Genomic DNA, 15104 nt, shown 5'->3' on the forward strand with positions numbered 1-15104 from the left:
TCTAAATGTTGGTGATGAGAATAAAGCACTAAACACTGAAATGCTTTTTTTTTTTTTTTTAATTATTTGAGGACTCCATTTCCCACAATACATGCTTACGGAAAATTTTAACAGATAGATCAACACAATCTGCTCCAGTCTTGTGTTGTCTAATCAAAGTACCAGTGAAAAATTAAGGAGACCCTAAGATTTTTCAAGGGAATTTTAAATGTGCTACTGAAAACAAGAACATCACAAATATAAAGGTCTATTAAAATGATAACTTCACACAAACATTTTATGCTCAGGCTCTGAAAATCTAATCTAGTAACTGAAAGAGCAAAGGCATTTCTTCAGACACCCTGAAGTACTTCGAAAATACTCTATAATTTCTAGAGTGATAGCAAAAATGATTATCTAATCTCCAAGGTAAGTCATAACTTTGAAGAGAGAGCAATATCTAAGTACTTTATTTTGCTGTCAGAAGGCTGAAAACTGTAGAGTTTTTAGATTTGTGCTTCAATCCTTCTCCCCGCACCAATAGGAGAGAAATATTACACTAAAGCTTCATAGGGTTTAGAAAAAAAAAATGCAACTTTTGGTAGAAACTAGTACAACTATAGTTATGCTTTCATGAAACAAGGAAAACCCAACCTGAAATCCAAATAAAATTAAGATAGCCATAAAACCTGTATTTATAAAAGGCATTAACATACAAAGAAAGGGGAACCTCAAATTCCACCAAGCCTACATGAAGTAGCAGAATCATTTAAAAGTGGTAATTAGAAATCTAAGCTGAGAAAGACAGAGAAAAAACACTGTGTCATTCTGTTGCTATTTAGTAACACTGCCTTTAAATAGCAGGATACTTTAGGCTAGCTAAAAATCTAACAGTTCTCTAAGGGAGCCACATATTGTAAGCGAGAACGCAAGAAAGCAATGAGGGGAACATATTCTGGTTGATTGCTACAAACTATATCCTCCCAATAAACTATTTTTATTTCATTTAACACTCTGGTAGAATATAGCTAGTATTTTTCTTCCAAAATAAAGATGAGGAGGGAACAATAGCAACTTTATCATATCAGGAATGATATTCTGTGATTATGTTTTAATCCAGAAACATGAAGTACTATATAAATGAAATAACATTTATAAAGCCTCACATAAAGAAGATAAAATAGCTATTGTGAATAAGTTTTTGGTTTAATGATCATGGTTAACATAAGTCTTACCTTCTTTGAAAATTCCACTGCTTTTTGTTCACTTTCTTCAACTTTTGCCTTGTTCACACAAGAATCTATTAAGATTGACAAAAATGATTAGAAATTATTGCATTAGATCTCTGGGCAAAAAGATGGTTGCCAGCCTATAATTCTACTACGCAGTCAATCATTTTTATGTCAATTGCTATTAAAGGTAAATCGACCCTACTACAAATAAAACATAAACTACCATAATTTTTTTGCATACTAACTAAATTCAATGATAGTATTGTTGAGTCACAAAACCACGCATCCAAGAATGTTTTGACTAAATCTTCATCATTTTAGAGGTATTCAATTATTTCCCAACTTTTATAATAATATAACTCTTTAAATTTTTTTTCATTTTACTACAAGTGGAGAGGAAACAAAGAATGTGTTCTTAAGATTATTGAGACTCAAAATGACCTTTAAGATAAGGCTAGAATGGGAGACACATAGCATTCATTAATTCAGGTTTTCTACAGAAAAATTTCACTTAGATTAACTTCTGATCTGGGGCAGAATGTATTAGGTAAATAAGGAAATAAACATTAAATCTCTCAGCTCTAATCAAATATTCCAGAATATAAATAACTGAAGAACCTCTTTTCGGCAATATTCTCATTATTACATATACAAGTCTATTATGTATCTAGCCATTCCATACCTATTTATTTATCTAAAAGAAATGAAAGCATATGTCTATACCCGTGTATATGAATATTCATGACAGCTTTATGTAACAGCCAAAAACTAGAAAGAACCCAAATGTCCATCAACAAGTAAATGTATATACAAATTGCAGTATATCTATATACTATAATATTACTCAGTTATAAAAAGGAATGAACTATTGATACATGCAATATAACAACATGAATGAAATTCAAAATAATTATATGAAAGAAGCCAGACAAAAAGAGAGTACATCCTATATGCTTCTAGCTATATAATATTTTAGAAAAAAAAACTAATCTATAGTAAGAGTAAAAAGATCAGTGGTTATCTCAGGATGGGGCCAGGCAGAGAGGCATAGGAAGGACAGATTACAAAGGAGAAAACAGAAACTTGAGAGAGTGAGAGAGATGTTTATTATCTTGGCTGTGATGACGGTTTTAAGTAGACATACAAATACTGAAATCTATCAAATTATGTTCTTAATAGTGGATAGTTTTTCTCACGTCAAGTACACCTCAATAAAGTTTTGTTTTGTTTTTTAAAGAACTGTGTGTAAAGACCTAAGGTTGAAATTGGTAAATGATGAGACAAAGGGGGCAGATCACTGCTGTGCTGTCAATGGTTGATAATGATATTGATTTAAATTTCAGTGGGAAGGTACTGAGAGTTTTGGGCAAGAATTTGATCGAATTTATGAAAACTACTACACTTAAAAAATCGTGAAGACACTCCATGTTGCTCAAGACCAGTTGACTTTAAAATCAGGATCCATCAATTTCCTATAAGTTCTTGAAGCACCAGCTAATTTTTGCATTTATGCACGTGCCTGTGGCTCTAATCAAAGTTCCACAGCATTCATCCAAAAAAATCCTCTGACCATAAAATATTATGAACTATGCATATAACTGACTTATCTGAATTTAGTTGATAACACTGAAGAAGAGAAGTTAAGTGATTTGTTCACTATCAAAGATGACACATGGATGAGGAAATAGTGGGTTTCTGAAGCTCTATTCTCTTTCGCTTGATGCCTTCATCTCACTGTTGAGCGAGGAGAGGGACAGACCCCATAGCTAACAGTACACAACTGTATGTACCTGGCACACAATACAAAAAACAAACGTCTATTGAACACTGAAAGAGCTAGTCAAAATCAGTAGAGTATGTGTGTCATGTATGGTCCGTAAGAGATTATAAGCCAATACAAGTATTTGGAAACATTCTCTTATAACACTCTGAACAAAATATGAAACAAACTGCAGATTTTATCAAGTTTATTATCAAATATGCAATAAAGCCAGCATTTACATTAATTCTTAGGGAGGGTAAATTGACGCACACTTTCTGAAAAGCATATAGCCTTTCAAAGTTCTTATCCTCAACTGTAAGAATCAATCCTAAGAAAATGACAAGAAAAAGGCAAACATTTATACAAAGAATGTTCACAGCAGATTCATTTATAATTGCAAAAACCTGAAAACAATCTAGATGTACAATAAAAAAGGACTGGTCAAGATGATTATGATATTCCATTAAATGTAATATTATACAGACTTTCAAAGTCACATTTTGAAGGTTAACATGAAAATATTCTTATAATAAAGAACTCTATGAAAAATCAGCCTATAGATAGACAAATTTAAAAAAGAGATATAAGATAATGTCCTTAGCCAAAAAGTGAGTAAAGGTGATGGAATGTGTACTGAGCTGAAAAGTGAGATGGGTGGTTTATTCTGTCATTTACATAGGCCTCTAGATTGCCTAGAATAAATGAGCACTGGTTTTAAAATCAGAAAATAATATATAATAATAATAAGGAATTCATCCTCAAAGATTACTATGAGTCTGCTTTGTGCTATGGAGTGAAGAATAATATATAATTGGCATTCCACAGTTGTTGTTTTCTTCCTTTAAAGACAAGACAAATGAGTTCATGCCTAAATCTTAGCAATAGTGATTTTGATTACGTATAAAAACTGTTTAACAGTAATGTCATATAACAGCATTTCACAAGAGAGGTTTCACATCATCTTTCAGAGATTGTTCCAGAAAGTACAGCCAACTAATAGTCTAGGATGATGTAAGTTCATTTCCTGAGTGATCCAAGTAGATGAACATGATCACCTTAAATCCCTTCCTAGCTTTAAGGTCTAAGAAAATATAAATTGATATTCTTTGATAGAAATAAAAAGTCTTAAGTTACTGCAGTAAGCCTGTATTTCCTTTCTAAAACTTGAACATTAATACCTATTGCACAAGTGATTTCTATAAAACCACTGAGGTGCAAATATAAACTGAAATAAAGGATTTCAGAATCATGTTTCTAAAAAGCAAAGCATTCATCTGTAATGATATGTCTTTCCTGTGTGGGGGGCACTGATTTTAAACAGAATGCAAGAGCATCAAAACTTATCAACTAGCTTAATATTTTCAATCACACAGGCAGAACTCTCATGATCAATGTAATTAACAATTATAGTGACTGAGTACTCACAGACAACAAGGACTTACCAGATATTAATAAAGGAAGTTCAGTGACAGCACTACCCTCAAAAAGTGACTATTATACAGAAGAGAATGAAACACAAAGGACATTGAGGATAATATTACATACCTATGAGATGCGTGAAATCAACATCTAATCTTTGCCTATACTTGAAATCCGGGTCCATACCACTGCAGTGCAGCACTATCTGTGAAACGCACTCCTCAATTATTTTGTAATACTGTGGCCTAAAAGAGAGAAAGTATTCTTGAATATCTTTTCTACCTATACAAGTCAATCTTCTTCAGTGGTTCAAGGGCACCTGGGTGACTCATCTGGTTAAACATCTGACACTTGATTTCCACTCAGGTCCTGATCTCAGGGTCATGAAATTAAGCCCCACCCCTCACGATGGGGCTCCATGCTCAGTGCAGAGTCTGCTTAAGAGTCTCTCCTACTCCATCTATCCCTCCCCTTGCTCATGAGGTCTCTCCCTCTCTCTCTCACGTAAATAAATAGACAAACTCTTCAAAAGAGTAGTTCAGCATGATAAAAGAACTATGTCTTTTTCTAGTACTGTTAAAGAAATCTTTCTAGCCATTACATTTCCTTAAAAGAAAAATGCCTAAATTTAACAATGGTCTAGACATTATAGTATAAAACCCATGGTAATATAATCAACTGTGAATACTTAGTGACTTATTACTGTAGTCTGTAGAAATTCACATTTGTGCTCAAAGATACTTACCAACCTTATCTACTTACTTAAGTTATTGTTACTACAGTTAATGAAAATAAATGACCTGTTAGTCCTATATCCATGGATACAGAAACAGTTCTAAGACTCCACAAGTTTTCACTTTCAGTAAGGGATGAGTATCTTAGCATTAGGTGGCAATGTCTTAAATTTACTAAAACATTTTCACTCAAGATTAGCTATAACAGCTTACAAAACTGGACTGAACCATAATATTCCAAAAATCTATTCATACACATTTTTAAAATATCCACTTTATAGAAGCATACGCACTTATATGCATGGCCATAGCCTGAATTTGTTCAAACTGTCAAAAGTTTTTAAACATGTCCTAATTTTGTAATCTATCAAGATAATTCTCACCTTAAAAAATAACTACTTATTTGTGGAGCATAACAAATAACACGGAGGACATGGGGAGATGGAGAGGAGAAGGGAGTTGAGGGAAACTGCAGGAGGAGATAAACCATGAGAGACCTTGGACTCTGAGAAACAATCTAAGGGTTATGGAGGGGAGGGGGGTGGGAGGTTGGATGAGCCTGGTAGTGGGTATTATGGAAAGCATGTATTGCATGGAGCACTGAGTGTGCTGCATAAACAATGAATTCTGGAACACTGAAAAGAAATTAAAAAATAAATAAATAAATAAATAAATAAATAAATTTCTTTATTTGAAAAACAACAACAACAAAAAATAACTACTTGCATTCCCACCAACAGTGTAGGAATGCAAGCTGGTGAAACTACACTGGAAAACAGCATGGAAGTTCCTCAAAAAGTTGAAAATAGAGCTACCCTACAACCCAGCAATCGCACTACTGGGTATTTACCCTAAAGATACAAATGTAGTGATCTGAAGGGACATGTACACCTGAATGTTTATAGCAGCAATGTCCACAATAGCTAAACTTTGGAAAGAACCTAGATGTCCATCAACAGATGAATGGATAAAGAAGATGTGGTATGTATATATACAATGGAATACTATGCAGCCATCAAAAGAAATGAAATCTTGCCATTTGCGATGACATGGATGGAACTAGAGGGTATTATGCTTAGCGAAATAAGTCCATCAGAGAAAGACAATTATCATATGATCTCCCTGATATGAGGAAGTTGAGAGGCAATGTGGGGGATTTGGGGGGTAGGAAAGTAATAAATGAAACAAGATGGGATTGGGAGGGAGACACACCATAAGAGACTCTTAATCTCACAAAACAAATGGAAGGTTGCCAGGGGGTAGGAAGAGGGTGGTTGGGTTATGGACACTGGAGAAGGTATGTGCTATGGTGATGCTGTGAAGAGTGTAAATCTGGCGATTCACAGACCTGTACCCCTGGGGCTAATAATACATTATACGTTAAGAAAAAATAAAAATTATAAAAAAATAACTACTTGCATATTTCAAAAGTTTTTAAAAGGTACTTTTTACATTAAAATTTAGGGAAAATTTAGTAAAATCAACAGAGAGACATCAGAAAGAAATACTAGTACAGATAAATTTTGACATAAACATCCTTAAGATTAGTGAGCTAATAACTAGCCAACCTACTACAAGTTTGCAAAGCCAAACAGAGTCCAATTGCTCTTATATGTCTTTTGTCATGAGGTTGGCCTCAAGAGTAGAATAAACAGCAACATATATTAAGCCATTTTAGGCTTTTTCAAGTCATCAACAGTTCTAGGATAAATAATATTGGATTATAATCAGCCTAGTAAATGACCTTTTGTATAAACAAGGAAAACGTAAGTGTTCTCTCTGAGGCCAAATTATCTGTAAGTATAATTAAAGTAGCTGGTCACACTTCTACCCCACATTGATGTTCTCAGGATGAAAAAGGTGTCCTATTAGAGTAACTTCTTATACTATTCAAGGTTACTGAGAAATGGATGGTTTCATGAAAATTATTTCCCTAGGTAACTGTATACCCATAGTCACAGTTTGCCTTTAATTGCCAGAACTTTAGAAAACATTTTAATTCCCATCTTTTCTGCTTTACAAAAACAGTATAAAATATTCTAACCATTTTTCTATGTCTCTGTAACATCATGATGGCCATAAATTATTGTACAAGTCTGAGCTATAATAGTTTTCTATATAACTTTAAAACTGTCATGTTTGTTACAACTATATCTGACCCCTGGTAGCTTGCCTTTACCATTTAATCATTTAATCAAACAAATTTTGAGAAATCAGAGAACCTAGGTTGCCAGAATTTCATGCATATTAGAGTATGAAGAACAACTAAAAGTCTCTTGAATAGTTAAGTATAAGATCATGACCACAGCTTATGGATAATTTCAGTCACTCAGAAACCTTTTTTATCGTTCTGGTTTTCAGATCTATTTGCAGTTTCCAGGCTATGAAACCTCTAACGTTATTGATCATCATAATCATTTATCTTGAAGAATTACATTACTGGATATAAAGCTGAAATATCAGTATTATTTTCTTAACTAAAATCACATCTATTATTAAATAAATACTAGAAAGGAGAAATAAAAGTAAAACCTAACTTATTAAAATGTAAATGAACTTAAAAAATAAAATGAAATAAAATGTACATGAACTTAAAAGTTCCACTACAATCACTTCAGTGCTTATTCTGTGCTATCGTTATCTAGCTAAGAAAATTCATCATAAGGTCAATAAAATCTGTTGGGTTCCTTGCTACAGAATGTCCTGTCATGGGGGTACCCAGTTTTATAAATAAATCCTTGTGGCCGATTTAAAAATAAATTCACACCTTTTAAAAAATGTTATGCAAAGTAATCAAACTTTTTTTTTAAAGATTTTATTTATTTATTTGACAGACAGAGATCATAAGTAGGCAGAGAGGCAGGCAGAGGCAGAGGGAGAAGCAGGCTCCCTGCCAAGCAAGGAGCCCGATATGGGACTTGATCCCAGGACGCTGGGATCATGACCTGAGCCGAAGGCAGCTGCTTAACCAACTGAGCCACCCAGGCGTCCCAGTAATCAAACTCTTATACACTACATGTACATATTATGCATACACTACCTAGGATAAACTATATTGTTAGTTTCCCTTAAATACTAAATTCAAATAACACAAATTCTAGTACTCTCAGAACTGCCTCTTACCTGATATAATAATCATTTCTGATGAGCAAAAAATGTTGTAGAATGGATAATAAGTAATTTTCAGCAGCAGTGTCCTTCAACATGTTATATAGAAGATGATACACTTCATTCATATCAGTGGAAGTAAGTAAAGGAAAAAAATTAAAGCTCTTGATGAAAGTTTCATTCATAACAAAAGCAGCGTCATTTTTTAAAACAGTGAAGTACTATTTTGTCTTCCTTACTGTTTCTAAACCTTCAACTCCATGATCCAGTATTTCAAACTTTACATTAATAAATTTAGCCTATTGAATAACTTTAACCTTTTAATGAGAGAAACAACTTAAAGAATATTTCCAAGACGATTTAATCATCAAAACGTTAAGCAATCAGTTACTCATTACAAATTACAGATGATAACTGGTATGATTGAACAACAATGCCATTAGAGAAAACAGTTTCCTCTTGATCATCCTGTGGCTGTGATAGAGGACCTGTATTATCCATGTAAGCCACTACTACTCTATTTTCACCACCACATAATACTGAATGTAATGAAACATTCTATGGACTGCTAAAATATCACAAACCAGTTTTATTTTATACTGAAAAAATATTTACTAGATGTGAAATTGTTATTGTCTGCATTCATCTCTATTTCATTATTTAGAAAAACGGAAAGACAGTAGAACTTGAATCATTTTTCATAGGATACAAAAGACTGAAAAAGTTTAGATGCTTTTAATAAATGAGACAACAAATTTTAAAACTGGATTCACTTTTATAATAAAAGTGAGGACCTGGAAAATCAATGTAAAAGAAAGGTGGAAAAGGAAATATAATCTAACAGTCTAAAAATAACCTGAAATGTCAACATTTTCTCTGAAGTAGAATTAAGTATATGATAGATTATTAATTAGACCTCATGTAAAAGTGTTGTGTTAAAGTCTCATAAGGTCTTTTAAATGGTTACAGAATGAAACCCAAAATAGCTTTATGGTGAAGTTTGATTATAAGATAAATATATACAAAGCAAGGAAGCAAGATATATATGAATATAGAAAGCATTTAATATTATGGAAATGACTGTAGACTAGAGTCACTAATGATGGATAAAGAATTACTAGTATTGATCCCTTATAATGATAACATTGTTATCCATTGCACACACATTTATCCAATACTTATGTATAAGATACTTCAATAGAAGCATTGGAGGAAAAAGATGAAACCTAACACTTCTGCCCTCAATCTCGTAGGAACACAGAAGTGTACATAAATAAGATAGAAAGTACTATAGGAGTTTCAAGGTGAGAAATATTCCAGCAGTTTTTTTTTGTTTGTTTTTGTTTTGGGGGGTGTGGCAGTTCAGGGAGGAAGAGGAAGAAAAATTAAAGAAAAATTCCATCTCAAAGTTCATCTTAGTTCTGAAGTATTTCCTAAGCTCACCAAAAGCCATAAGTAAGAAATTTACTGAGTGTGAAACAAATAGCCAGAAATGCTGTGATAACCATCTTTTAGATCTAAAATCATTTCACATAAAATCATTGCCATAGGAAGATTATACACTAGTTGTATTTGACTCAAATGCTTCAATCAGACAGCCTTGTTATAGTCAGATGGTATAATATCCAAATATTTTTTTTTTTTGCTGAGGAACCAAAACTGTTGGATTAAGAATAAGGCATTTATTTGAATTGAATTATATTTCTAAAACCATTTGAGTACATTTCAATAAACTGAAGAAGTATACTACCTATAGTTACATATGAACTCAGCGAACTTTTCCCCTCAAATTCTTATACATGAGGTATATTCCTTAGGTTCTTATCTATTCAAGACTACTGAGCTGAATATATATATAATACAGCAAGTCATTGTGCAGATTTCAATATAGTTTGTGTAAATCATCAGGATACTCTGACAGTTCCTCAACATGAATCTCAAGGACAGCCTCATAGTGAAGTACTAATATAAATAAATGAATAAAAATTGGGCTGGCAGACCAAAATTCTAATAATGGTCCACAAAATCACCCACAAATCTCTTTTTCACAAAATTTCAAAATTATTTTTGTGGTTTGTCAAAAGGATATTCCATTTCTGCTCGAATATCATTGAGACGGTGTGATAATTCATTTAGGTCATCTTCTTTGTTCTCATCAAATACTTTCAACTGAATATCAAGCTCATCATTCTCTTTCTCCTTTAGATCCTAATATAAACATAAAACTTAACAGATGAGTAACAGTTTGACAATACCATGTTTTGATAATAAAACACAGATACTATTATTCATTTACAAACATAAAAACGATTTTATATTGACCCAGGCACTTTAGTTTTCTGAGAGAAATTAAGTGTACTATGTATTTTCCTATTTTAAAATAAAAGAACCTCATTGTATTCATTGCATTTTTTTCTTATGCCCCAGATTTTGATTATTTACATTAAAAATTAACAATCACTTTTATAAAGGGGGAAAAATAATTGCTAAAAACCCAAACTGAATGTTGTTTTTGACTGAATACACTAATCAAAGATCACAAAAGAACTCATGCAGTTAGAACATTCACATATGCCTCTGGCAAAAAATGTAAATATAGATCAATTGTATTAATGAAGAATAAATGCAAGGATATATTCAAGCACAACAGTCCCAAGTATGGCGTAGAAAGTTATATAAAGAGATTTATTTTAAATGATATTTTGTGATTTTGAAGCAAAAGGCGTCAGGATTTTTTATCAAGCTGCATGACTAGCCTCCTCCCCCACTTTTCATTTTTGCTTAACCGAATCACAAAATACCAACTTGGGCATCAAAGATTTGTTTTTGTAGTACATTATGAGCACATGCATTACAAACCTCTGATAATCTTTAAAATAATAGTATGAACAAAATCTTTGGAAGCATGCCACACTAGAGATTGCTGGGCTTAATATATATCACCTGGAATATCTTTTAATACGTGTCCATTAAGTTGCAGCTTTCAAAACCCAAATCGATAATCCCAACTGTGGATGCTCAAGGGTGATTATGAAAGTGGGACTAGGATTTCAGAGTTGAGCTTGAATTCTAAAAGGAAATGCAAGCATGATGTACTTCAAATTAGGTCTTAATAAAACAAAACTGGATTCATTTCTTGTGTCTTATTTTTATTCAACAGAACAATTATAAATGGAGATGTAATGGCTATCACTAAAGCCAAATGCATATTTATGCAATTTCTAGATTTTTTCTAACATTCACATAATAGTTTACTGAAAATTTACATATAGAACATATGAAAATACTTATTAGTATGTTTCTATAAAATTTCATATAAAATATATGACAAAAAATGTATTTACACTTAGTTCCCTCTTTAGTAACTTGCTTTAAGTCTAGTTTTCCACTTTTAAATCTATTGGAATGCAAAATTATCTATCATTGGTGGGTATATTATTGGGCGATTTCAGAACTCCAGCTGGACAAGAGCAAAAGCCAGACACACCTAATATGCTGGTAATTGAAGAAGTAACTGTTAACAAATTTTACAATAGGGATTTTTCCTTACTCTTCTAGCATAATATGTTCTTTCTTAGATTCTCACTACAAATCTTGAACACTTTCAGAAAAATCTAATTTAAATACGGCCATTTAATTAGCATCAAAACATTATAAAACATGGAATCAATCTGCATAATTAAAATATTTTCTGCAAAAATAAATGATTAAATGTTTAACTGTTTTTAATTAGAACATATTAGTTATGCAATATATATAGATACATAGTATGTGAACAAATATAGCACAATATAAAAACACGGACCTACAAATGCAATTTTATATTATTTATCAATAATCTCCATTATGATAAATATATATGCATAGATACATACACATATATAAAGCTAACTTTCAGTCAAATATCAAACCTTGAAAAATGTATCCATAAATTCTTAATGAAATAAACAATTAAGTTTATCTATAGCATAAATATGACATTCTATAAAAGGAAATGGAAATGCATCACTAAGGTTTTATACTTCTAACTGTAGAATATCATAACATTACTGAATTACCGTATTATTAACTATTAATTATGTGAAATATTATAAATATGTTTCAGGGGTTTTTTTTAACAGAATTACTATATGGATATGAAACACTGTTGGCAGAGTCCCTAAAACATATAATTAAATCTCTATAATACAGTGTACTTCAAAGGAAATTCCATTACTAGTATATGACTGATTACCAGTCAAGAAATCCAAATTGAGTTTCAACAGAATAAGAAAAGTTTGTTGGTATTTTAAAATAAAGGTACCTGCTGCCTAGAGACATGATTTCTTACTTTCCTTTTCCTTCACATATCTAATTTACCTCATACTTTCTATATTTATTTCATTAAATAAAAGGCAGTTGGAGATGAATACTGTTACGCTGTAAAGAAAAAAAAATTTTTAAAAAAAGGCAGTTGAAGAAAACTTCACAAGAAATCAATGTGAGTTAACTATAGAGCAAATACTAGTTTAAAAATCACTGTACAGTATGTAACAACTCACTAATCCCAAATAACTAAAGCATATTTATGAAAAGAATTTTCTATTTTTGAAAAGAATTTTCCATATAAATCAAGTATAAATTCCCTTTAAACATCATAATTTATCAATAGAGATGGGGGAATTGAGAAAATAAATTTTTACAGAGTATAATTAAAATGATCATCCTTGTCTTGAGGATTCTTATTGCTGGAAATCAGAGACTCTGAGAAACAAACTGAGGGCTTTGGAGGGGAGGGAGGTGAGGGATTGGGTGAACCTGGTGGTGGGTATTATGGAGGGCATGTATTGCATGGAGCACTGGGTGTGGTGCATAAACAATGAATTTTGGAACACTGAAAAAAAATTAAATTAAATTTTAAAAAAAGAAAAAATGTTCTACGGTACTATATTATTATTATGGTCTCAGGAGTTACTAAAATACTAAGAATGATTCTTCCCTAACACTTAATGATTCCAAAGAGGTATAATTCTTTTTAAGTTTTTATTCAAATTCTAGTTAGTTAACATACAGTATAATAATAGTTTCAGGTCCACAGTATAGTGATTCAACACTTCCATACAACCAGATAGGTCTAATTTTTGATTCATGTATCAACAATTTGTATTAGCCTTAGCCACATCTAATTTGCTGCTTTGAATATTATAGATTCTAGGAAATTAAGCATCACCTCCTGTTAAAGACTCTCTATGAATACATTATTAAGCTTCCATGCATGTGTACAGATCCTTAATGCTACCTAAATTCCAGTGGTTTAAACTTAAGTATTTAGTAAATTAAATAGTGATTTCATTAGATAATAACTGACATGCCAGGTATATCTAATATACATTAAAAGCAAAATAAAACTATAAGAACAACATCAGTTGTGAAATCTATGGTATTAAAGAATCTCTAACTCTTCTGGGTCTATCTGCCTGAATTCTGATTCTCATCTTATATATAAGAAGTACCTGGGGAGGATTTGTTTTCTTTTCAAACCGAACATCTCTGCCTTACCCTCAATAAGATTTTGATATATTCTCTTTAGGGGCACATGTCCGACCTCTTTAGTTGAGAACCAGGGCTATACGTAACCATATTTTGCTCCACTGTCTTAGGGAGAAAAAAAATTGAGAATCCTTGTAGGTTCTATTCCAAAATTTTAGAAGGCAGACACAACACACTTGCTACTTTTATCTTGCCGAGGAATCACTGAGATCTGGGAATCAGGTCATATTGAAGAGATATGACAGTGAAAGAAAAATCTAACTGGATACATATATGAAGAATGCATTTATTAAGAAGTACTTGGTACCACAAGAGGCTTCATATACAGCTATGATGCCAATGGAAAAGTGTAGCTTAGAAAAACAGATGCAAAATCTTCACTGTCAGTGCAATCAAATATACCATGAGTCCACTGAACCCAGTAAAGATGAATAAAGAAGAAAAGTTAAAGGTAAGAACAAGAGCTACCATTCATTCTCTTTCTGAGAAGAGGACAACTCAAATAAATTAAAATGAGAGTAACAGTATTTCTGATCAAACATTCAGTAGTATAAGGCAGAAAATGAATATCCAATTATAAATAGACACAGGGAAATAAAAGATGAAAGAGTAACAGCACAATATGTGGCATATTAGTAAATGAACAGAGGATGCTAAGAAGCCCCTGTATTCAGCAAGTGTCCAAAGACATTGATACTCTCCCAGAAAATGAGGACCACCCCAGTAAGAACAAGCATGGAAACCAATGAGTAGGCGCTTCAAAAGCCACACTAGAATCAAGATTGTAACATTACGTGTAGCTACCTAAGGCCACAGACTTTTCATGAGCAAAGATTTGTGACAACACAAGAATAAATGTGTTACACACACCATAATTAGTGGATGTGCCTAGTTAATTGCATACTGAACCTTCATATGGGTCACTTAAAATATTGCTTTGATTCACTGAAACCAATTCCCTGTTTTTTAAAGTCATGGATTAAAGTACCACTACAAGTATAATTGACACAAAACTTTCTAAAACCAGATAGATCAAATCATACATCTTATCAAAGTGGGTTTCAGTAGATCCACTGTAGGATACATTTCATGATGATGAGTTTCAACTACTTTCAGTTAAGACTATCATAACACAAGTTACAGATGCATGATACAATCTCATTCTCACCAGGAAATTTTCCCTGATTTTGGTATTTCTAGTACTCTAAGTATTATATACGTGCTCACTTGACATTTGTTTTGTTTTCTTTTTTATTTCCTTTTGCGTCTTTTTTCTTAGGTGTTCCCTGAGTAGCTTAAATGAAGAGACTAGTCAAATTTTACATGTCTCTTAACAATGTC

At 32.2% G+C, this 15104-nt stretch overlaps 1 protein-coding gene across 5 annotated transcripts in view; it reads right to left on the reverse strand.

Annotated features, from left to right (window-relative positions):
- DIAPH2 (diaphanous related formin 2) overlaps positions 1-15104 on the reverse strand; it is a 1009576-nt gene that overhangs the window by 702601 nt on the left and 291871 nt on the right. For all 5 annotated transcript variants that reach the window (XM_032881800.1, XM_032881797.1, XM_032881801.1 and 2 more), the window contains 4 exons: positions 10324-10442; positions 8250-8366; positions 4519-4637; positions 1215-1279 (listed from right to left, as the gene is read on the reverse strand). In XM_032881800.1, coding sequence (XP_032737691.1) covers positions 1215-1279; positions 4519-4637; positions 8250-8366; positions 10324-10442 — 420 coding nt within the window. The remainder of the gene's footprint in view (positions 1-1214; positions 1280-4518; positions 4638-8249; positions 8367-10323; positions 10443-15104) is intronic.

The sequence above is a fragment of the Lontra canadensis genome, unplaced genomic scaffold (genome assembly GCF_010015895.1).
Source record: "Lontra canadensis isolate GAN:19392208 unplaced genomic scaffold, GSC_riverotter_1.0 scaffold77, whole genome shotgun sequence".
In the NCBI taxonomy this organism is placed as follows: Eukaryota; Metazoa; Chordata; class Mammalia; order Carnivora; family Mustelidae; genus Lontra; species Lontra canadensis.